The 23061-nt window shown below is 37.1% G+C and overlaps 1 protein-coding gene and 1 non-coding gene across 9 annotated transcripts in view; one reads left to right on the plus strand and one right to left on the minus strand.

Moving 5' to 3' along the window:
• Positions 1-23061, plus strand: part of CADPS2 (calcium dependent secretion activator 2) — a 513174-nt gene that overhangs the window by 257243 nt on the left and 232870 nt on the right. For all 8 annotated transcript variants that reach the window (XM_087860858.1, XM_087860859.1, XM_087860857.1 and 5 more), the window contains exon 7: positions 13956-14067. In XM_087860858.1, the coding sequence (XP_087716984.1) occupies positions 13956-14067 (112 nt within the window). The remainder of the gene's footprint in view (positions 1-13955; positions 14068-23061) is intronic.
• On the minus strand, positions 12069-12170 carry LOC123789677 (U6 spliceosomal RNA). Its single transcript, XR_006778853.2, has one exon. It is a non-coding gene; the product is annotated as a U6 spliceosomal RNA (small nuclear RNA).

The raw sequence follows: 23061 nt of genomic DNA on the forward strand, positions 1-23061 counted from the left end.
TGCAGTGAGGAATAAGCCGTTTAGACAGCTGTAGCTGCTAAGACAAATCCTAAAGGTAGAAAACGAATGCAAGGAGTCTTCCATCTGAAAGTGAAGGTCACTCTTCAGCTTGCCTCACACGGTAGTATTCATTGCATTTCCTGCTTCTCCCTTCCCCTACAAGCCCAAGTCCTTAAGGGCTGGAGTCTGTGTTCCTTCATCTTTGTATCCTTCACACGCAGCTCTATGATGGGCACGTACTAAGTGCTTATTACAGATCCGTTCCAGAGGTTGCACAAGTGAGGACAAGAATGACAGAAAGTGTCCTTATTTAAAGATTCCTTCAAGTGCCAGTGAGGTAAATGTTAGAGACACCCAGAGTAAGGCAGCAGTTTCCAGTTCTTTAAAACCCTAACAGGTTTTATTTTTCTTTTAACCCGTGAGTCCCAAAATTATTTTCCGAAATATCATTGTGAGCATCCTTAAGTTTTAAAAGCACGTCTGTGTTGCATTTATGTTCTAGGGTTATCTCAAAACTTAGTCCCTGGCCATCAGAAATCTGCAAGCAGGGATTTCTTTTCCTGAATAACCTGGGGATAGGTCTCGTGGGAACCAGGAGCAGCAAGTGCCAGCCGTGACTGCTTAGTTGGTGAGGATTGCTGGACCGGGTTGCTCCTGAAGCCGCTTGCAAGGACCTGCTCTGCCGCGCAGTGCTCCAGGGCCCGGTTTCAGCCGCCTCCTTGCTTGGCATCCTGTAGCGTCTGCCTGCCTCTGCTCCCTGCACTGTGCCTTTTTTGAGCACTTTCTGCTTTTTATGATCTTCTCAAACCCCTCAGGAAGGATCTCAAGGAATTCTGCCCTCTGAAAATCTCAGATATTTGTGTAATTCAGAAACTTCTTTCCTCCCAAGCTCCTCCTGTGCAGTCGAAACGTCTTTTTATTTCGCCCAAAGAAACTGTCATTTAGGAAAGAGAAAGTTTTATCTGCAGGGAGATCCCCAGGAGGACCATTCCGAGGAGAAATGAAGTAAACCAGGATAGATAATTCAGTCTGGTATTCTCTTTAAAGCCCCCACGTTACTGCTTTAAGGACCAAGAGTCTTTTACCTTGGGAGAAGCTGGAAACATTGGAGGAGCATTTGCTTTTAAATGTAAGCCATTAAGAATAGATGCACTGACATTATAGAACCGTAGCAATTCCAAGGTCTTCAAATCAAGAAAATATTAGAGGGAAAGCATTTTCACACCCGTACCAGTCTGGTCTCCAAGGGCATTAACCTGCCTGGAAGTTCTATCAAAGTAGAGAATAATTATTGGAATATATCTGGTAAAACAAGTACTAGTAACAGATGGATTTTCCAATTTACTGGTAACAATATGCTGTACTGATTAGTGATAATTATTAGTTTGAAACCCTATATTTTAAATTTCTGTAGTACATTTTATCTTTAAGGGATAATGCATTCTTTCACAGTTGAAAGGTATGTTTTTTTTCCCCACAATCATATTTTACTTTTGTGTCAAAAAAAAAAAGCAACAAACCAGGCTGATACTCTCGTATTACCTCAAAATTTAGGTTATAACCCCAGTATGAAGATACATTGATAAGTATGTGTAGGTGATTAATTATTGGTTTATGCAGTATAGTTGTGCTCATTTCTGCACCAGTGCATTTTATTATTTGAACCTCTTTCTAGAGATTTGTTGTATAATACACTTCATGCTTTAAAGTTACTGTAGCTTATATCAGTTATTTCATATATCTGTAGGTGCTTTAAAATCTTGGTTTCCATCTTATAAAAAGTGACACTTTTTTGTACTGCTGTACTGCCTTGACCAAGTAAAATTGTAATGCAAGATATGACAAATGGTTCTCTTTAAAATTAGATGCTTCAAGCTAATATCTTTGAACTACCCTGCTTTGAAGGAGAGAAAGGAAAATGCTTGTGAGGGATTATATCTTCTATTTTTTCTGAAACCTGATTTTGTGCTAACATGCTTGCTAGACTTTCCCAGAAGAAAATGGTATAAGTATAATATGATTACTCTGGATATGGAGGTTTAATGGCATGAATACTTCACAAATGAAATACAGACTTTAGAGGATAATTTTATCCTATTAATTCTTGAGGCTTTAGCAATCTTCGGCAAAATGGGAGCTGTCTCTTTGAAGGGAAACGGAAATGTCCGAGACACAATAAGCTAGAATTAAGGCGAAGCCCCTGGAATATTTCTCTTATTATGAAAGTGATCAGTACCTACCCCAAGTCATCCCCAAATATTTTTCTGCCTCTAAGTGCAAAATATCATCCCAGGGTTTCTTCTTTTGCTACGTTGAAGAGAGAACTTTCTATTTTCTTTCCATTCTAATCAGAAGTTTTAGTGTAGCATTTTGGAAAGATCATCCCAGAAATCTAGTGATAAAAATTAATTTAACTGTAAAGGATATATTCTAGTCCTTCTGTTAAAATTTGCTTCATGTCAGCATTTTAGACTGAATTATTTTTTAAAGGAAGACTAAAGTAATGTGCAAAATACTTAAGATTTAGAGTAACACTCAGGTTATAACTCTCCTTATCCCGGTTGGTCTCTTGCTAATAATCCTCCCTCCTTTTCTCCATTTCTCTCCCCCTCGCTTCACCACCCCCTCTTTTCCTTTTGCTTCCCCTCTCTCTTCCTCTCTCTCTCCTCTTTTTTGTCATGTTTTACTGTTAGTGGAAGCCTCTTTCTTTGTAGTTCCTTATATTGTCTGGATTTTAGTGTTGCCTTTTTATGAAGTTGATTAAACTTTAATGTTCCAAACCATCCCTTTTTTTCAGGCCTGTATCATTTTGCTTGTGCAGTAACTAAAGTAGTACTAGTATGGATACTAGTAACAATAGTCATTCCATACACTCTTTCTGTATGACAGGTGCTGTGCCATGTGGGTGTAAACATAATTGCCTTCATTAGTGCCTCACCAGTTTGATGAGGCAACGAGTGTAAAGTTACGCTAAAGTTGATCGCCCAGGTTCCCTGTGCATGTTGGAAGTGGTCTTTGAGTCCAGAAAGTGTGTCTGGGGTCTGCCCTGCTTAGCCGTCTCTCCACCACTGTATGCTGCTGTGGGCAAGGGCTCTGGTCCTGGTTCTGATTTTTTTTTTTTAATCAATCTGACCCCCCCCCATCTTTACATGAAACTATTTAGAACAATGTTATATTTATGTAGTCACTTTCATTGAGGGTGTCTGTATTTGTATAGCTATACAGAATAATTCCTTCAGTTTTGTTGAAAGAATAGAATACTTTGTCCTAAATAACAGTGTAATTTGTCAGATAAATGTTACCTTCATGACCTAGAAAGCCATGCTATGATTTCATTCAATGAAAAGCTATATTGCCAAGCTATATTGCCTTGGGTATATTAATGACCTCTATAGTGCAAATTTGATATCAAATTGAAATTTCAAATATGTTTAAAATATGTCAACGACAGTAATAGCAATAAGTAAAGCAGTTTTTATAAACACTATTCATCACCCAACTTAAACTAATTTCTTTAAATGTATAGGAAATTTGTTTTAATAATAAACTCAATGTATTTTTAAAGGAAGTTTAAAATCTGTCCTACAGATTATTAAAATTGAAAGTGAAGGATGTTCGTTTACAACAAAATTTTTCAAATCCTAACAAACTTGGATTTTATATTACAATGAATTTTAAAATTTGGACTTTCAGTAGAACAGGGCTCTTTGTGCTGCATTTATATAGGTATATTTCTTATGAATCAACTTTTAAAATGACTTAGTATATTCTTTTATATGTAATATTAGTTTAAAATCTTGGGCTGTATTAGAATCCTGTCCTTGGTTGTCTTTTTTAAAGAGAGAGCGGGCGTGCGCGTGCACAAGTTGGAGGTGGGGTAGGGCAAAGAGCAAGAGGGAGAGCAGAATCTGAAGCACGTTCCATGCCCAGTGCAGAGCCAGACACAGGGCTGGATCTCACAACCCTGAGGTCAAGAGTTGGACACTTAACGGACTGAGCCACCCAGATGTCCCGGTTTTTGTCCTTTCAATGTTTATGTAAAAACAATTGTATATATGTGAAGATGTCTTTGCAGCACTTTCGCAGTAGTTGGAAACAACCTTAAGGTCTAGCAGCAGCAGAAGAGTGATTGAATAAATTATGGCATAGCCATACAAAGGGGGAATGCTTTACGGTCTTAAAATTGTGTAAAGTCCATGTACTGATAAGTGTTATATAACACTGATAGTGTTATATAAAAGCACAAGTTATAGAGCAATTTGAATATCCCATTTATTTAAAAATTAATTTAAAAACCTGTGTTTACATCGAGCCTTACATCGAAAACCGGGGATGTACTGTATGGTGACTAACATAATATAATAAAAAATCATTATTAATAAAAAAAAAAAAAACCTGTGTTTAGGTACACACACGGATAGAGATACATATAGGCCTAGATTCGTAAGATACAAATTCCTACCATCATGGAGTTTTTAATGGACGCCCTTCATAGATACATTCATTCTTGTAGTTTCTACTGTCACCTCTGTGAATAACTCTCAAATCTGCATCTTTGTTTTCAGCCTTGTAGCTAAAGTCCAGACCTGAATTTCCAGCAACTTATTGGAATCAGACCCTCGAGTTTTCAAATAAGTCCCTTCGCCTCTTGTAGTTTTAACCATGGTAAATGATGCCACCAGCCGTCCACATTTCTGTAGAAATGTAGTTATCTTAACCATTCTATCCTTTTCTTTGGCTTAAGTCCATCAGTAATTGGTAAACTGATACAGTTGGGCCCTGGGAAATGACCTAGAAATGTTGAACTTTTTAAATATCAAAAGCTGCTCTTCCAAAAGTGTCTTCTGCTTAGAAAGACCTTGCCATAAAACTGTCTGAGTTGTTCATTTTAATCAGAAATGCTGTATTTAAAAGAATTTGGTCAGTGCTTAATATTATTTTTAGAATGCTTTCAGTGTTGTGTTTTTTCCTTACATAATAGACTCTTAGTAATTCTTTTTAAACTTCTCAATTTTAAGTTATTCAATTAAGGAGAGATAGCGCTGTATAGTTATAATAGTGACATCTTGCATTTACTTTGTATATTTTACCAGTCCTATGAATGTATCTGTTTTACATACACATCTGTTTCAGAATAGTTTTAGTGTATTCCTGGTTATTTTGAGCAGGATAATGACAGAAAGATACCAACAGATACTGGCAAGGGATACAGTTTTCTTTATGTAACTGAAGCGTACTGAAGCTCACCTGCATACAGCTGCATGAGCAGGGACACAGCTGTGTGCTCTCGGCCAACCAGGCAAGTTTCCCTGGGCATCCAGGCCCCGGGAAGGCACACAGCTGCAGATGATACTGTTTGACACTCCTGAGTATACATAACATCAGGCCTTTCTGACCGAATCACTGCATCCCATTCTCAAGCATTGCTATTGCCTCTTGGTCCCTCTTCAAGAGCTTGTGAAGAGTGTTCGTCTATCTTGTCACCAAATAGGAGTAATTAAAAGTAACTCAAGGCAATTCTGACTGTTTATCATGAATTAGGTGAATCTAAATCAGTTTGGGGGACAGATCTCCTGTAGGACAGCAGAAGGAGACCTTAGACCTATATGAAATTGATTGCAGAAAACTTGGGAAGATTTTCTACTTCCTAAGTGAATATCTAAATCAGTGCTACCAAATATCTGATGTTTGAATATTTAAATTATGAGCCTAAACTTCGTTGAGGCAAATATTCTTGGGTAAATGTTACATCATTTTAATCTTAAAATGCCTGCTATGAAAATGATCTATAGTTGGATTGTTAATATTTTTCATGCTACAGTTATTTTAAGAATTTTATTTCTTTCCCTGTAGTTAGATCTTTTTTTTTTTTTAATTTATTTATTAGAGAAAGAGCACAAGCAGGAGGGGCATGGGGGAGTAGAGAGAGAGAGAATCCCAAGCAGACTCCCCGCTGAGCACAGAGCCTGACAAGGAGCTCAATCTCACAACCTGAGATCCTGACCTGAGCCAAAACCAAGAGTCGGATGCTTAACTGACTGCGCCACTCAGGCGTCCCTGTAGTTAGATCCTTATTTCATGTTTTCTCTTATAAAATAAGTGATGTATTTGAAATTATAGATCATTGCTGACTATTTTAATAACTTGGTTTTTGTAATAGAATTAATGGTAATTTGGTAAAGAAAATATCATTTAAAAGCAATCACTAGATTGAAAATAAGGCAAAACTATTATTTGTAAAAAGAGTTTATAACTTTCTTGTATACCAGCAATTGTCAGACAATGTAAAGGGCACAGATTCCTTAGAGTTCCAAAATATAAAATACTATGAAATGACTTTAACACAGAATGTGGTAGGAACTACATAGTAGAGAAAAAAAAGTATGACTTTACCAAAAAATATTAGAATAGATTTTAATAAATGGAGAGAACTCCCTTTTTATTGAATAGAACTATAGTAAGTTGGAAATGTTCTATTTCCTTCTTGTTCTCACCTGTATCCTAATCTCATAAAGCTGCGAGAATTCAAACAGTATAGCACAGCTCAGGAGATCGATTCTTTAGGACAAAGTTTAACATCAAACTCCAGTTTTTATAATACCATATATATATTTGACTTCTAAAACTAAATGAGACCAGGATAGATGAAAATTTAAGGTTTAACATCACTATTAAATTTTAGACAACCTGAAGATTTAAACAAACATGTTGAAGAAATAAAGTTAATATTTATATAATCTTTGGTTAAGTAAAGACTCTTTAAACAGGATGTCAAAATCAAACTATAAATCAAAGTGCTAGAACTTGGCTATCTAATATTTTAAAACTATACGTTTAAAGAAAAGCCATGAAAAGTGTTAAATAGAAAGTAACCAGCTGTGACAATATTTACCATATATGGTATCAGAAACAGTATGTCTTTAGAGGTTTTCTTAAATCAAAAGAAAGCCTACTAGAGAGAAAGCCTAATATAATGTATAAATGGACAACTATAATAAAAGAGCAAGTCATAAAAGAAATTCAGATGACTAATAAAGAGAAAATGCTCGGTCTCAGAAGTAATTTTTAAAAGTGCAGTTTAGAACCTTGTTCAATTCTGTATGATTGGGTTTATTATATTTATGAGTTTATATGTCTTTCTCCCCTACCAGCCTGAGCTCATCTGGGACAGGATCTGTTGTCTTGATTTTTTATTATTATTTTTTTAATGCCCGTCCTTTCCCAGTGCCTGTCACACAGTTGGATGGATGAAAGGATGGAGAGCTGGATAGATGAAACAGTTTTTGAAGTTACGTATACCCTGTTCTTCAGTGCTGGTCATAAATGAGGAATGTAGGTTGAGCCTGTTTTGAAGTTTTAGCTTCTGTCATCATGTGTGCATTATACGTTCACAATAACAATTTTGAATTGAGGGATTTGGATGATTTTTTTTTTAAGATTTTATTTATTTATTCGACAGAGAGAGAGACAGCCAGCAAGAGAGGGAACACAAGCAGGGGGAGTGGGAGAGGAAGAAGCAGGCTCATAGCGGAGGAGCCTGATGTGGGGCTCGATCCCAGATTGCTGGGGTCACGCCCTGAGCCGAAGGCAGACGCTTAACGACTGCGCCACTCAGGCGCCCCACATTTGGATGATTTTTGATAACTGTTGCAGTGTTAATGATTTTCAACATACTTTGAAACAAATATGCTAGTAATTTCTGAGAATCCTTTTAGGTCACGGTTTGAATCTAGTTCTACAGTTACTCTTAGAAGCATGTCAGGAACCCAGGGCAAGGTTCAGAGGAATATATGTTAACAGTACATAATCAAATTATTTGTCATCTATCATCTATTAGAATATATGTTCCAAGAGAATAGAGACTTTGGTTGCTGACACTATTATCTGGCACATTTAAAGTACTCAGTAAGTTTTTTGAAAGAAGAGGCCCAGATTGATTTGGGTCCTTTTTTCTCCCCCCACATTACATCACACCTAGCCTTACATCACCTTCATAGCCATCATTTTAAGTAGCAGCAACATATTCCATTGTGTGCCACCTAATTTACATAATCTTCCCTTCATATTAGATATCTCAGTTGCTTACTTTTGCTTTATGCATAGGCTATAGTGAATATATTCCTGCTTATAGTCTTTCCAGTACTCATGATTATTTTGTTAGGGCAAATTCTTAGAAGTAGCTTTGCTGGATGGATAGACATATACATGTATTTTGGCTCATGATATGAATTTCCAGTATCCTTAATTTAATAACAAATACATAATTAATGTCCGTTATTTCAGTCAGTATGTGAACTATTCTGTGTTTTCATAGCCAGGAAGTCCTGCTGTCCTCGTAAAGGTGCTTTGTAGATATTTTATTCTTTTGAAGATTTACATTGAAAGTCTGAATCCTCATAAATAATACATTCATAGAAGTAGAAAAAGGCAATGTATTTTGAGTCAAAGCAAATTGACAGCAAGGGTAATGTATTCTTTTATCACATAACACAGAGAAAATAGTAGGAAGATAATAATGGTATTAATTCCTGAAAGTGTTTAAACATGCCAATTAGGTAGAAAACGAGGAAATATCTTGGTAAATATTGAAAACATTCACCTATTCTATTACCTTCTTCCCTCCTTCCTTGACTCTTTGGGGATTGGGGTGCGAGGAATTTTGTTTTTAATTCATGTATTGTACAATTCATACGCATTTTCTTTTTTTTTTTTTTAAGATTTTATTTATTTATTAGACAGAGACAGCCAGCGAGAGAGGGAACACAAGCAGGGGGAGTGGGAGAGGAAGAAGCAGGCTCATAGCGGAGGAGCCTGATGTGGGGCTCGATCCCAGAACGCCGGGATCACACCCTGAGCCGAAGGTAGATGCTTAACCGCTGTGCCACCCAGGCGCCCCTCATAAGCATTTTCTAACTGTATATATCTTACTAACTTTTAGTTTTTATAAGAGAAATTATCAAGGGGGTGCCGGTTTGTATTCTGGAATGTCAGGGTTTATAAAGACTATTAAGTAGCACTGTATTTATATGTATGCACCCCTTTAAAATTGCACATTTTTGTCAAATATCATAAAAGTTTAGTCCTCTGGCTGTTACAGTTAAGATCTGCTGGTATCCTTGTGCCTTTGCTTCTCTCTGCCTAAAAGCATGCTTTTTATTTAATTCTCTCTCTTTTCACAGGAGCTGACCATTAGCATTCCATGCTCTTCACTCGGGAAGTCCCAGACCTTGTTAGGTAGACAAATTCTTGTGGATTGCCTACCAGGGCCTGTGATAGTCCTGTAGCTTGCAGGCACAGCGTTTAGGAGTGGATATCCTGGATTGCTTTCAAAGTTCTAAATTAGTCTTCCTATTAACTTCATTCAGCTCTTTGTTTTCTAATAAATTACTGGCTTTACTTGCAATATGCTGATTAGGTTCGTTGTGTGACTTCTCTAAGCATGTTTTCTACCTTACTACCATTCCTTGCGTAGTGTTCTCTAATATTACACAAATCTAATGGTAGAAAAGTAATTATGGCCTTCAGATTATAAAAGATAAATAGTTCATATTCAAAGGCCATGGTTACTATTAAATATTTTTACATCACCAAATTGGATACCAAAGGTTGCCAAAAATATGAAAGGAAGTTGTCAAAATCTCTATCTTGATGGGAGATAATACTTTTACCTTGCTATATTAAGGATATCAGAAGATCAGTAATGATAAAATAAATTTAAATAGCACAGTTAAAGAGCCCGATCTAATGGCCACATATACAACATTGTACCCACAGTGGAGAATACTTTTTATTTCCATGTACTCATGGAAGAGTTAAACACCCACATAAACACACACACATGCACATATAAGCCTACATATTTTGAAATATATAAAAGCTGGTTTCAGTTACTTCAGGAGATTAGTATCCTGCAAGTTCTATTATCTAACCTAATGTAATAAGCATAGGACTTACTTGGAAAAAGTAAAACTTTGTTTATAAATTCTAGAAACACACCTGTGAAAAGCTAAATAATAACAAAAATAACATAAATTTGTGGGACACTGTACCTAAAGTGGTTAAGGGAAATCTATAGCCTGAAATGCTTACTTGAATACTAAGCTTGAATGCTTAGAACAACAGAAAGGCTTAAAATTAATGAGCCATGCATTCAAGTTAATAATGTAAAACAGTAGAATTAACACGGCTAAATTACGATGAATAAAAAAGCAGAGTTTAATGAAATAGAAAACAAGCATGCAACAGAGGAGATCATCAAAGTCAAGCAATAGTAATTGAAAAGAATAGTAGGACAAACCTATGTCAAAGTTAAAAATGGAAAAAATATTAAGAATGAGAAGAGATACGTAACTACCACAGATGCCATAGATGGAAAAGATAAGAGGTATTTTACAACTTTGTGCAAACACTTTTGAAAAACTTAGATGAAATAACTGTTTTTCTAGTTATGTATCAAAATCAGTTCAAATAGAAAACTGGAGTAGTTTTAGAACTAGAACCAGTGAAGAAACAGAATCAGTAGCAAATATCTGTCCACAAAGAAACACTGGACCCAAACAGCTTAATGGGTAAATTCCAAGAACAGATAATTCTCATTTTTTTTCAAACACTTCCAGATAATAAAAATGTGGCACTGTTCAACTCATTCAAAAATGCTAGCATAATAAAACCAGGACAATGCAGGAATGTAAGTCTACAAGAAAAAAAAGGAAATCTGCAGGCCAGTCTCAATCATGAATATTGATGCAAAATGCCAAGCTACAGCATTCTAAATCTGTGTTTAAAAAAAAAAAGAAGAAAGAAAGAAATTAGGTTTATCTCTGAAAAGCAAGAAAATGCTAAAGTGCCGCAATTACTGATCCCCGCAGTAGGTACAGGAAAAGTTTAATAGAGCATTCATTTCTGGATTACAGATGGGTAGAATTGGTGATCGCTATCTGACATATATGATATCTGTGGTATATCTAAGACCGTCCATAAAATGTACCTGCATCTGTGAAAGAAAATCCAGGACATAACTGATACCCCATAATATTTATCACATATCTGATATATGTGTGTAAAACACATACTCTGATTTATTTGTGGGTATCTAGTGAACTAGGAAGAGAATTTCCTTTACCCATGAAAGACCAACTACAAGACACCTGGAGCAATCAATGATCACCTCTAGAGGTAAAATGTTAAAAATATTCCCTTTAAAAGGAAATTTAAGACAATTATTAATATAGAACCCAGAATCCTAGCTACTCTGGTAGTAGTGTGGGGTTGGGATGAGAAGAGGATGTGACCAGCGCAGGGCACACAGAAAACTCTTTTGTTGTACTCGTATGTTCTCCCTCTTAACCTGAGTGGTGGGAATGCTAATTTTTATTCTTTAAACTGCATCTCATTTTTGGTCACTTAATGTATGATTTACGTAGTAAAATGTTTTTAGTGAGTAAATGAGCGATGTCTAGTGAATAAAGATTTAGAGATGTAGGGGTGGAAAACTTTTCCTTTCTTCTAGCTTCTTTGGCTGGTCTAATAATTGACATAAGGCACATTAACAGGAGAAAAACAAATTTAATTTGTGCATATATGAAATATGAGACTCACAGAAGTGACCAAAGCAGACAGCTTTTGTATTTCTCAGACAAACAATAAAGTTGTGAAGAATTGACAGAGAAGTTTGAGCTCTCTGGGGATAGTAAGTTAGTAATAAGGGTTGTTTATACAGTCTCCTTGGCCCCAAATTCCCTGTTTTTGGTAATAAAGATGTTTTCTACCTCCCAGTATGGGTGGCTGGGGCGGGTACCTTTCATGTGGGGGATGGATTTCCTGCTTTCAGGGGCACAAAGGAGGAGTCAGATTATCCTTGTTGCACTTACTGTTTAAGTAACTTTATTTCAAGATAATGGACCAAAATGGCATATATTGGAGTGGCCTGTCCCAAACTATTGAAGAATAGTTGTTGAAGATGTGTGTTTATGAAGGATCGGAGGTAGAAGGCAGTTTTCTGGGAGTTCACAGGATCATGAGTGAGCACAATTCTTTACATATGCATTGTTGTTTATTTGTCTTACTCTAACAGAATGGGCAGCGCCGTTCCCTTCACGTATCATCCCAGGGCCATGCTCATCTTGTCTATATTGTTCCAATTTTAATATATGTGCTGCCGGAGCGAGCACGCATTTCCCTTCATGGAAATGGCAGGGACATGGGGGTAAAAGATGAAACTCACCAGGTCCCCCAGTGATGGTTAACGTGGTTGTCAGTGTTTTTCTCTTTGGAGAACTTCATATTGCTGTAGATGGGGAATTACAAACAACTGTAGAAAACGGTATAAGTACTTTCGAGGGATTTTGACATCAGAGGAAAAAAAACTGAGTTTTGACGAAGAGAATTAGTTTAGAAGATGAGCAAATTCTATGTAGACCTTTTATGCTGTGTCTACATGGATACTACAAATCTTTGATTTCAGTTGTAAGAAAATGTCTCAAAGGATTGGTTTTCCACATTTAATCACATGACACCAAATAAAGACGAGTATGTCCTGGGAATCTACTCCAGAGTTGCCATCTGGATGGTGTTGACCATTCACAGCTGAAGAGCCCACACACTAAATTGAGAATTTTTCTCCCTTATTTTGGTTCTGAATTCATTTTCATTTTTAGTTTTATTTTAGCTCTATACTTTATCTCAGACCATCTTAATTCTATGAAATGGCAAAAATTCTTTGCTAACCCCTTTTTAAAAGTCTAAAATAAAAATTAAGCTGCTTTCCATCCTAATTGAATCTCTCTCTTCCCTCTGGCATATGACTTTAATTTCAGGAGAACAAATTGCATCTAGATACTAGTTTCCTCGGTCACTGAAATGGTCTCTGGTTTACTATACACGTATTACGTACAGTGTTATCACTGCTGTGGTAGGAGAGGAAGACGTCACAGTTATTCAATTTTTATTAGACTTTCCTCCATTTTTTGTATTTCCCAAGCTTTCTGAATATGGTTTATAAAACAAAGTTCAGATAATGCCTTGAAAAGGTAAATTCGTTTTCTAAAAACAATGTAAGAAAATCCATGTTTTTATATGGCGATTTATTTGGAGCAAGAATCTTTATTTTGTTAAATCTCACTTTCGTGTGTTTTTCTCAGTGGCATGTTCTTCCTGCTGTGCTGCCTCTCGTGTCTGTGGTCTCAGAGTTATGAGAAATATTGATAAGATTTTTTAATATCAGGCATGTGCCAGGTGCGAGTTTGTAAATACACTAGGATGAATTGGTGTGTGGTGACTCTGAGATGCTACTAATTAAAAGATAAGCCAAGAGAAATGTTATTTTGTTATGATGATTTGAAAAGCCAGATGTCGACAGACGTACTCCCTTCTTGGGAGAGTGTATTGGGAAATTAACTGCAAAACGTTCATATTTTTATAATGCTTATTTCTTTCCTTTTGATAGGAGCTTTTAAAAAATCATACGAAGTAATAGACTTGAGATAATTACCTCCACTTTTTAAAATATAAAATATCTAGTAAAGACTTTCCAAGAAGTGAGGGAGTAAAGCCTTCAGCATGCAAAAAAAAGTTTTCCACGAAACTCTCTCTTATATAAACAAACTTCTAGCAATTTCCCTCTAGGCAGCCATAATAATGGGATTATAATTTGTATTTGAATAAATAATAGACTTCAGTGGCTACGTATATAATGCTTTACCTTAACCTAAATTCTCATTGCACACTGTCTTTTATACTGTAATGTGCTAATTTTTGGAACAGCTTTGTAATTATTATAAGCTCTAAAGCTTTTATTTTTCTTCTTGACTGTGCCATCCGTCAGAAACAAAAGCAAAGATAAAAATCTCATCGAGCCACAAAAGAGTCTGTATTGCTTAATGGGCCTTCTAAGGAGATAATTCTGTCTGGGGGAAAAAATCTGCATTTTAAAGAAAATCTTTGTTACTTTATTGCAGATGGGGAACTCAAGGTGATTTCACCACCACCCATCCTCGGCCTGTGGTCAAAGTAAAACTCTTCACGGAAAGCACTGGGGTCCTGGCCCTTGAAGATAAAGAACTGGGAAGGGTGAGTTTGCTCAGTCCTGTGTGTTTGAGGTCACACAAGTTTTACTTCTTTCAGTTCACAGTTAAAGTAGACCGGTATGTAGCGTGTGAATTTTCTGTTTATAAACTACATGAAACTATTTATTTGCAATTTTCCATGGTCCCAGATTACAGCTCCAGTTTATTAAACATAATCGTCAGTAACATAGAAAGTAGTGTGATAGGCTTTGGGTTTGTAAAGGTTGTCTATAGAAGGTCCTAGTCAGGGACCCATTTTTCTTACATATATACTGCTCAGTGGCTGTGAATAGTACAGGCCAACTTGTCCTTCCTGGTGAGAGATAAGTGTCATTTAAACATTTCTGTCCATGAGTTAAAAGCAGCATCTTGGTATTTGAAGTCATCTATTTATGTCCATTATGATGAGGCTGATTACCGAATATCTCTTATCTCTCCTATTTTCCCTGTGAGAAGGTCTTTTTCACACGTCTTTCAACACTGAATTTTTTATCCTATACTCACTTCATACCTAGAACATATTTTTCCTCTAATGCCAGTGTCCTTCCACTACAGTTCTTTTGGCAGTTAAAAGCATTAAGATTAGGGTAGATTTGTGATCTTAACACCTCTCAGTGTGAAAGATGGTCTGCGGTCTCATTTATAAAGCAGACGTGCTTCAGTGAGTAGGCTATCAAGTTATCTTCTGTAACATGGCTCTCTCTTACCCAGCCCTGAAGACTGAATTCATAGGTATTTTCCAGAGAGTAAAGCCTTCAGAAATCTTCCTTGAAAATTTCCGGTGATGATTGACAGCTCGTGGTACTAGATGTTGAAGGATACTGGGATCATTTGGTATATTGGGATTTATTTCCCCCAAAGTTGTGATTTCTATTCATTTCAAATCCTCCTGTTCTGTCTCCTTTAGGGTCTTTCCATTTCTAGGAATTTTGTGAATCTGTACCCACACTCCAGAAATTGAGAGTCAGCAGCCACATTCCAGATTTCGTCTTCTGTTTCCTTGTTACATGTATTTGTTAAGACTTACCATTCATTCCTGTGCTTACAGATTTGTGCACTTACTCATTCAACGGAACTATTCAGTAGCATAATCTCCCAGAAGAGCCCTGGAGATCACCTCGGGTCTTACAGATTTATGAATCAGAATTTTTCATTTAAACTATTATTCCATTAATTTTACCCTATTTCCTTAGGATAACTATTTTTCACTGCCTAACAGGAGCCATTTTAAGTCTAATGCTATAATGGAATTATTTAGATATTTTTAATTCATTTCTCTGCTGGCCATATATATATTTAAGCAGGTTTTAAACTGGGTATGTAAGTGGGATGTTTTCCAGTCAGTTGTATGTCTGAGAAAGGCCTCACGCTCCTTTGCTCCCTTCATACAAGATGGCTTTCCTTTCTGTACAAGAGTTTCTGACCCCAGCACTGCCGATATTTTGAGAAGGAAAATGCTTTGTCATTGGGAGCTTTTCTGTACCCTTTTATACAGCAGTATCCGGAGGCCCCAGTCACATGCCAGTGGTTTACCCAGTCTGAAGATGATCAAAAATGTTGACACATTGCTAAGTGTCCCCTGGGAGGTGGGCAACTTCACCCTACATAGAGACCCATTGACCTCTACTAATGAGCTGAGTAGGTTCCATGATGAGAATTATCACTTATGTGTTAATGACTTCCAGCTTTTTATTTTCCTTTCTTGGAGCTTCGGATTTGTATATCCAGCCTGCATACTTGGTATTTGTAGTTGCATGTAACAGTTACCTCAAACTAAATATTTCTAAAATAGAACTTACGATTAGCACCCCCATAAAGTCTTTCCGAGAGGCCGTTTTCAAGCCAGTGACCTTGACATACCCTCTGTTGCTCCTCCCTTCACCTTAGTACTCCCATCTGTTCGCAAGTTCTGTCCGCTTTCCCTACATTTATTCCAAATATATCCACATCTTAATATCTCCTCTACCCGAATTCAGGACACCATCCTTCCTTGCTGGTAATAGTTTCCTTACTGCTTTCCCATTTATCATCTTGTCCCCTCTGATCTAGCTTTCACACTTCAGCTACTATGATCTATTCAGTTTCAAAACAAATCACATCGTTCCGCCCTTAAAATCTTCTAGTGTCTTCTCATTTATTTGGCATAAAAATCAGACTCCTCATAGTGTAGCATGCCCAAGAACGATTCTCAAGGTGGGACCCTGGACCAGCAACATCAGCAGGAAAATTGTTAGAAATGCAGATTCTCAGGCCTCGCACTAGCTCTGCTGGACCAGAAACTCTGAAGGTGGGGTACTGCCGTCTGTTTAACACGGTCTCCTGGTAATTTCTATACACACCAACATTGAAGCACCCTGCTGTGCGTGAACTGACCTCTTCCTCTAATTTCATCTCCTATTATAGCCACCTTGCTTACTGTCATCTTTCCTTCATACTCGGCTTTCTTTCTGTTCCTCCAACATATCTGACTCATTCCTGCTTTAAACCTCGGGTCTTTAGATGGGTTATAGTCTGAGCCCATGCACGTACACACACAGAAGAATCTGGTGATCCTCTCTGGGTGATAGAGCTACTGGTAAGGTTTGCTATATATTTATATACTTTTATACTGAGAAATAGGAATAGTTTTTTTTTTTTTTTAATGTGAAGGGAAGGAGCTTACATGATCTTAAATTTGCAGTCTAAAATTTTATAAATAGATATCTGGAGAGATTAGTTTTAAAGTGAAGTTTTCTAGTTAAAATTTTATATACCTGTTGAATTCAAAGATGAGCAACACAGTCCGTAGACATAGATTCATACCACAGGGGTATGCCGCCACTCTACAGCTGGTAAAATGGCTAAGGTACAAGAAAGCTGACAATGACAAATGTTGACAAAGATGCAGGACAATAGGGACTTAATGTCTGCTGGTAGAAATGCATAACTATACAGCCACTTTGGGAATACAATTTACCAGGTTTTTTTGTTTGTTTTTAAGTGAAACATAGACATGCCATATTACCCAGCAGTTGCCCTCTTGGATATTTACACAAGGGTTTATTGGTAAATATCTGTATGGGAATGTTGATAACAGCTTTATTCATAATCACTAAAAACTGGAAGCAGTAAGAGGTCCTTCAGCAGAGGAATGGATAAACTGTGGTACATCCATAAAATTCTATTCATTGATAAAAAATAAATAAACTTTTCATTTGTGAAACCACATAGATGAAACTTCAGTGCGAGGGAAAGAAATCAGACCCTTCGCCCCATTGAATCCTCTTTGAGAATGGTAGTAATATCCTATGTTGAGACAGGAAGGTGAGAATCCACTCAGCAAGTGCGAGAGTCGGTATTTGAACTTGGGTGTTCCAACCCCGAAGCCTACGTTTGAAATCATTAAAGAGGTCACCTGATAAGATGAAGAAATTTGGCAGTATTTTACAAATTATGGTATGAGTGTGGGCCAATTTAATTTCATGGCTTTTAGCAGGTATTAACGAGGTATTATGTAAGCTAATGCCATTTTATGCATAGCTCTTGAATACATTTTATATCATTTTATGCCACGGTTTGCATATTAGTACAGTACTCTCTGGCTGCGCTTTTATATGTGACAGTGCTTCTCAACTCTGTGTGCATGAGAACCTCCTTAGGGAGTGCATGAAAAGACTCAACCTGCGAGCCCACACTTTTCTTTTGGTTGGTTTGGGGTGATTCCAGACCGGAGTATTTTAGGTACTTCTCAGGAGATAGTATGTGCAAAGAAGGCTGAGAAGCACTGGTGCAAATAGTATCACTGGGCAGCCAGGGTTGAGAACTAGTAAGTCCTAGGGATAAGAAAAAAATCTATAGGGGCGCCTGGGTGGCTCAGTCGTTGAGCGTCTGCCTTCGGCTCAGGGCTTGATCCCGGCGTTCTGGGATCGAGCCCCACATCAGGCTCTTCCACTGGGAGCCTGCTTCTTCCTCTCCCACTCCCCCTGCTTGTGCTCCCTCTCTCGCTGGCTGTCTCTCTCTCTCTCTCAAATAAAATCTTTTAAAAAAAAGTCTATAGCATATAGTTTTATAAAATGATAGTTCAAATTTAAGTAGGCATTGGGCAGTGGACAGTAAGTTTCTTTGGCAAGTGCTTGTAATGTGAATTTTGTTTGTAGATGGCAGGTGCAAATACCTATTTATGGAAATGGAGGTGGCATATGGAGATTTTTCATCTGAATTGGTGGCCAACCCTCCACCAGGTACCTTAGGGAATACCTGGAGGCAGAACAGTGAATTTTTCATATTATGGGCTTGTCCTAGCAGGCAAATAGTGGGCCAGTCAGGCACCCGAAAGTATACAGTTCATCAATGATACCGTAATAGTGCTGGATGGTGACAGATGGTAACTATGCTTGTGGTGAGCACAGCATAAGGTATCAACTTTCAGATCACTATGTTTGTACACCTAAAACTAATATAACATTATGTGTCAACTATGCTCAAATAAAAAAAAAACTTTAAAGATGATTTTATCCCTAAAACTTTAAAAACAAGGCTTACCTAACATAGCCATATAAAAATCTAAATAATTATGTCACAGGGCATCTATATGTGGACAGTGAAGTTTCCACTGAGTCTTTGAGAATGAATTCTTGCTCTCCTTAGTAACTTTTAAACTTGGTGCAAGGTGTTCTTGAGAACAAAATGAATTTTTTTTTTTAATTTTTAAAGATTTATTTATTTGAGAGAAAGCAAGAACAGAAGCAGAGGGAGAGGAAGAGAGAATCCCAAGCAGACTCCCTGCTGAGCACGGATTCCGATGCAGGGCTTGATCCCAGGACCCTGAGAACATGACGAGCTGAAATTAAGAGTCAGATGCCTAACTGACTGAGCCACCCAGGTGCCCCCCAAGTGAATTTTTAAAGTTTCCACCAAAGTGACTTTTTAGTTTTAGAAGCATTGCTATAAAGATGTTCTAAAAGTCTTTAGAAAAAGCCTAGTGTCTAGTCATACTCTTTAGTTGAGGCCATGGTTCCACATCATTGGTACACACAGAAGGATGCTGGTTCTTTGGCGTCTCTGAGGATGGAGACTCATACAAATCAGAGAACCTATTTTCCCTTACGGTGCATTGGAGCCAGATCATCTTTCTTCTAATTTGATTAAATAATATTTTAAGATAGCAAAAGACTTAACAGTTTGCTTACCTATTAGGTATACATTGGTAATATTCTTGAAATTAAGGTTTTCATTTTGTGTATTTTTTCACCTTTTTCCTTGAATATCTGTACTTCTATTTAACATTTCTTGAGATGTTCATACCTCATGATTCACAGTGACAGTCATCATGCTTGTTTTAGAAATACAAATACTATATGGAAATAGCAGCTGGTGGTTAATTTCAGATACATTTTAAATACTAAGGTGAATTAGAATTGCTGAATTGATTACTCCATTAAAATGAACTATTATCTTTCAAGCAGCTTGTAATGGCTTAGTGTAGCACGTAAAACTTAGCTTATATATTTGCCTTTTTTATTGAGTTGTTTCTTCTGTTGGCTTTATGAAGCATCAAAGGAGATCTGTCTGCAGAGTGATCAGAATATGCATGATTTTTGTTTTTGAATCTTGACAAGAGAAGTGATACAGTGGTGTGTTAAAAGGTCTGTCTTCTTGGGAGAGAACTACTGTCAAGAGCTCTAATTAACTGGTCAGTCTGATTTTCTCTTTCTTGCCCCTCTGGTTTTTCTGGCGATATCCTTTTCTGTTATTCTCAAGGGAGAATAACAGCTTTGGGTGAATTGAATTCTCTAAGCTCTTCATGAATGTTAAAACTTTTAGGAGCTACTTTAATTATTTTAGCCAGACTTACCATAGTTAATTGGATACCCCATATATAACTGGTTAGAACCCATTGAGCTTAAACTTTTCTCTTAATTGCCTGGTTTTGTACACAGTCATCATAGAACCGCTGATTTCAACATACAAAGTAATAAATTAGGAGTAGACTACACATGTTTTGAGTAAGCATCCTAACCATTCAAAAATAAATATACAGTTAATCACTTCAGGGCTTTTTCCTTCACTCAGTCAAAATTTATATTTGAGGATTAAAAAAAAGTTTCCAGCATTATATGGACTTGATTCATCTACATATGAATCAAGCATTAGAGAAGCTGCTAGTGAAATCATAATAAGTATTTTTCTTCACTTTGAAAGCAGAACTTAATATCTAGTTTTATTGAAATCCCAGCACTGGATGACTGCTACCGTGCTCAGCGAAATAACATCCTCTACTGCAAAGTGGAATACTCATTTGCATTTCATGTGCCTAATTTCAACTCACCCTATACCATGGACGTTTTCTGGTTTTAGCAAGGAGTGTAGCTTCTCTGAAACTAAAAACCACAGAAAAGATCTCCTTCCTCCTTTAGTCCATTCATGTAGCCATTTGTCACAGGACTCTGCTGTCCTCTCTGAAGAGCCATGCCAGTGACAAAAGGCAGGACCACAGATGGGTGGAGAGCCAGAGATAAATCATACACAGTGCACATTCTTTCTACATTTTCTAGCTGCAATTAATTATGTCTGGCTCATTAATCACATGTTGTGAAGAGTTAGAGAAGACTTATCATTCAGAGTCTGACTTTGAAGGAAGGGAGCCTCCAATAACATGCTTCAGCTGTTAGTGACTGTACCTGGGACCTTCTGTAAGGGGTTGGCTGGCATCTTCACTGTAGAGGTAAAGGAAAGCATTTTCTTACTTTCTCACATTCAGGAGGGTGAACAGGTTATAAATAGGATCCTCCATGGTGGGTCCATGTGGGTGATTATATTAGCAGAAGTTGACATTTCAATTTCCCCATAGTAATAGAGGTCTGCCTCTCTCCCAGAAAGAGCAGATATTAGACACATACACTATACTTAGCTCTTATTTCTAATAGGCGTGTGTTATTTCATTATGGTTTTAATTTGCCCTTCTCTAACAACTAATGTAATCATGTTGAACATCTTTTTTTTTTTTAATTTTTTTAAGAATTTATTTAATTTGACAGAGACAGCCAGCGAGAGAGGGAACACAAGCAGGGGGTGTGGGAGAGGAAGAAGCAGGCTCCCAGCGGAGGAGCCTGATGTGGGGCTCGATCCCAGGACCCTGGGATCACGCCCTGAGCCAAAGGCAGACGCTTAACGGCTGCGCCATGCAGGCACCCCCATGTTGAACATCTTTTGGCATGCTTGTCATCCGTACATCATCTTTGATGAAGCCCCAACTTTTTTTTTTTTTTTTTTTTGAGCGCATGCATGCAAGAGCTGGGGGCAGGGGCAGAGAGAGAGAAAGAGAGAGAGACTCTTAAGCAGGCTCCACACCCAGCACAGAGCCCAAGCAGGGCTTGATCTCACGACCCTGAGGTCATGACTTGAGCCAAAATCAAGAGTTGAACACTTAACCGATGGAGCCACCGAAGTGCCCTGATGAATCCCCAATTTTTAATTGAGTTGCTTGTTGTTCTTGAGTCTGGAAAAACCATAATAAATTGTTTACACCTCCTTTATCAGAGATATGCTTTCTAAATATTCTCCCAGTCTGTAGTTTGTCTTTTCGTTCTGTTAAAAGTGTGTTTCAAAGTGCAGGAGTTTTTAATTTTGATGAAGTCCAGCTTGTGAATTTGTTTTTATGGCTCATGCTTTTGGTGCTGTGTGTAAGAAATCTTGGCCTAGCCCAAGGTCAGAATTCGTCCCTGTTTTCTTCTAGAAGTTCCATGGTTTTAGATTTCCACGTTTAGATCTTTGATCCATTTCTAGTTAATTTTTGTGTGTTTAGAGCTATGTATAGATTGAGGTCTACTTTTTGGACGTATGACTACCCGGGTGTTCTGGTACTGTTTATTGAAAAGACTTGACCGAATTTCCTTAGCGTTTTGTTGCAAATCAATTGTATGGGTCTATTTCTGGACTCTCTAGTCTGTTCCATTGATCTGTTTTCCTGTCTTAATGCCAATGGTGCACTGCTCTGATTAGCTTTATCGTAAGTCTCTCATACAAAGGACTGGTAGTTCTCCAGCTTTGTTTTTGTTTTTATTCTCCAGTTCTCTTGACTGTTCTAAGTTCTTTGCTTTCTCCTATGAATTTTGAAATCAGTTTGTAGCTGCCTATAAAAAACACTGAGTGTATTTTGACTGTGATTTCACTGAATCTGTAGATCAGTTTGGGAACTGATCAACAGTATTGGGTCTTTCGACCCATGAATATAGTATATCCCTCCCTTTATTTAGGTCTTTCTTCATTCCTCATAGCAAGGTTTTGCATTTTTTTAAATCTGATCTGTCATTGAGTATTTCATGTTTTTGATGCTATTCTAAGTGGTATCATTTTGTTTTAATTTTTTAAATTAGATATTGCCAGTATATTGAAATACAGATGACTTTTCTATATTGATCTTGGACCCTGCAGTGTTGCTAAACTCCCTAGTTGTAGTAGCATTTGGTAGATTGTTTTTCCATAGGCAATATTATTGTCTAAAAATACACTTTGGCTTTCCTTTCTAATCTAGATGGTTTTAGTTTCCTTTTGTTGCCTTATTATACCTACTAGAACCTCCATACCGTGTTGAAAAGAAGTAGTGAAAATGGACATCCTTGTCTTGTTCTCAATTTTTTTTGGGGGGGGGAAGCATCCAGTCTTTGTTCAACATTAAGTATAATATTAGCTGCGTAGGGTTTTTTGGTAGATTCCCTTCACCAAGTTGATAAAGTTCCTTCTGCTAATTTTTATTTATTTGGGATGTGATATTTATTCTTTCTTTTATGTATCTTGAATTTAATTTATAATACTTTTTCTGTTTCTTAGAAGTGAAAGGCATTGATTTGAGAAAAACCTATTTTTTCTAAACGAAGTATTTGGGGCTATAAATGCCCATTTGCTAATTATTGTGTTAGTGGCATCCAACAGATTTTTGTCTTTTTTTTTTTTTTTTCGTTTTCATCCTTTTGAAAATACTAAGTTTTATTTTGATTTTTTTCCCTTTGGCCGTAGGTTA

This window comes from Ursus americanus, chromosome 3 (genome assembly GCF_024610735.1).
Source record: "Ursus americanus isolate L20-20 chromosome 3, mUrsAme1.1.p, whole genome shotgun sequence".
Taxonomy (NCBI): domain Eukaryota; kingdom Metazoa; phylum Chordata; class Mammalia; order Carnivora; family Ursidae; genus Ursus; species Ursus americanus.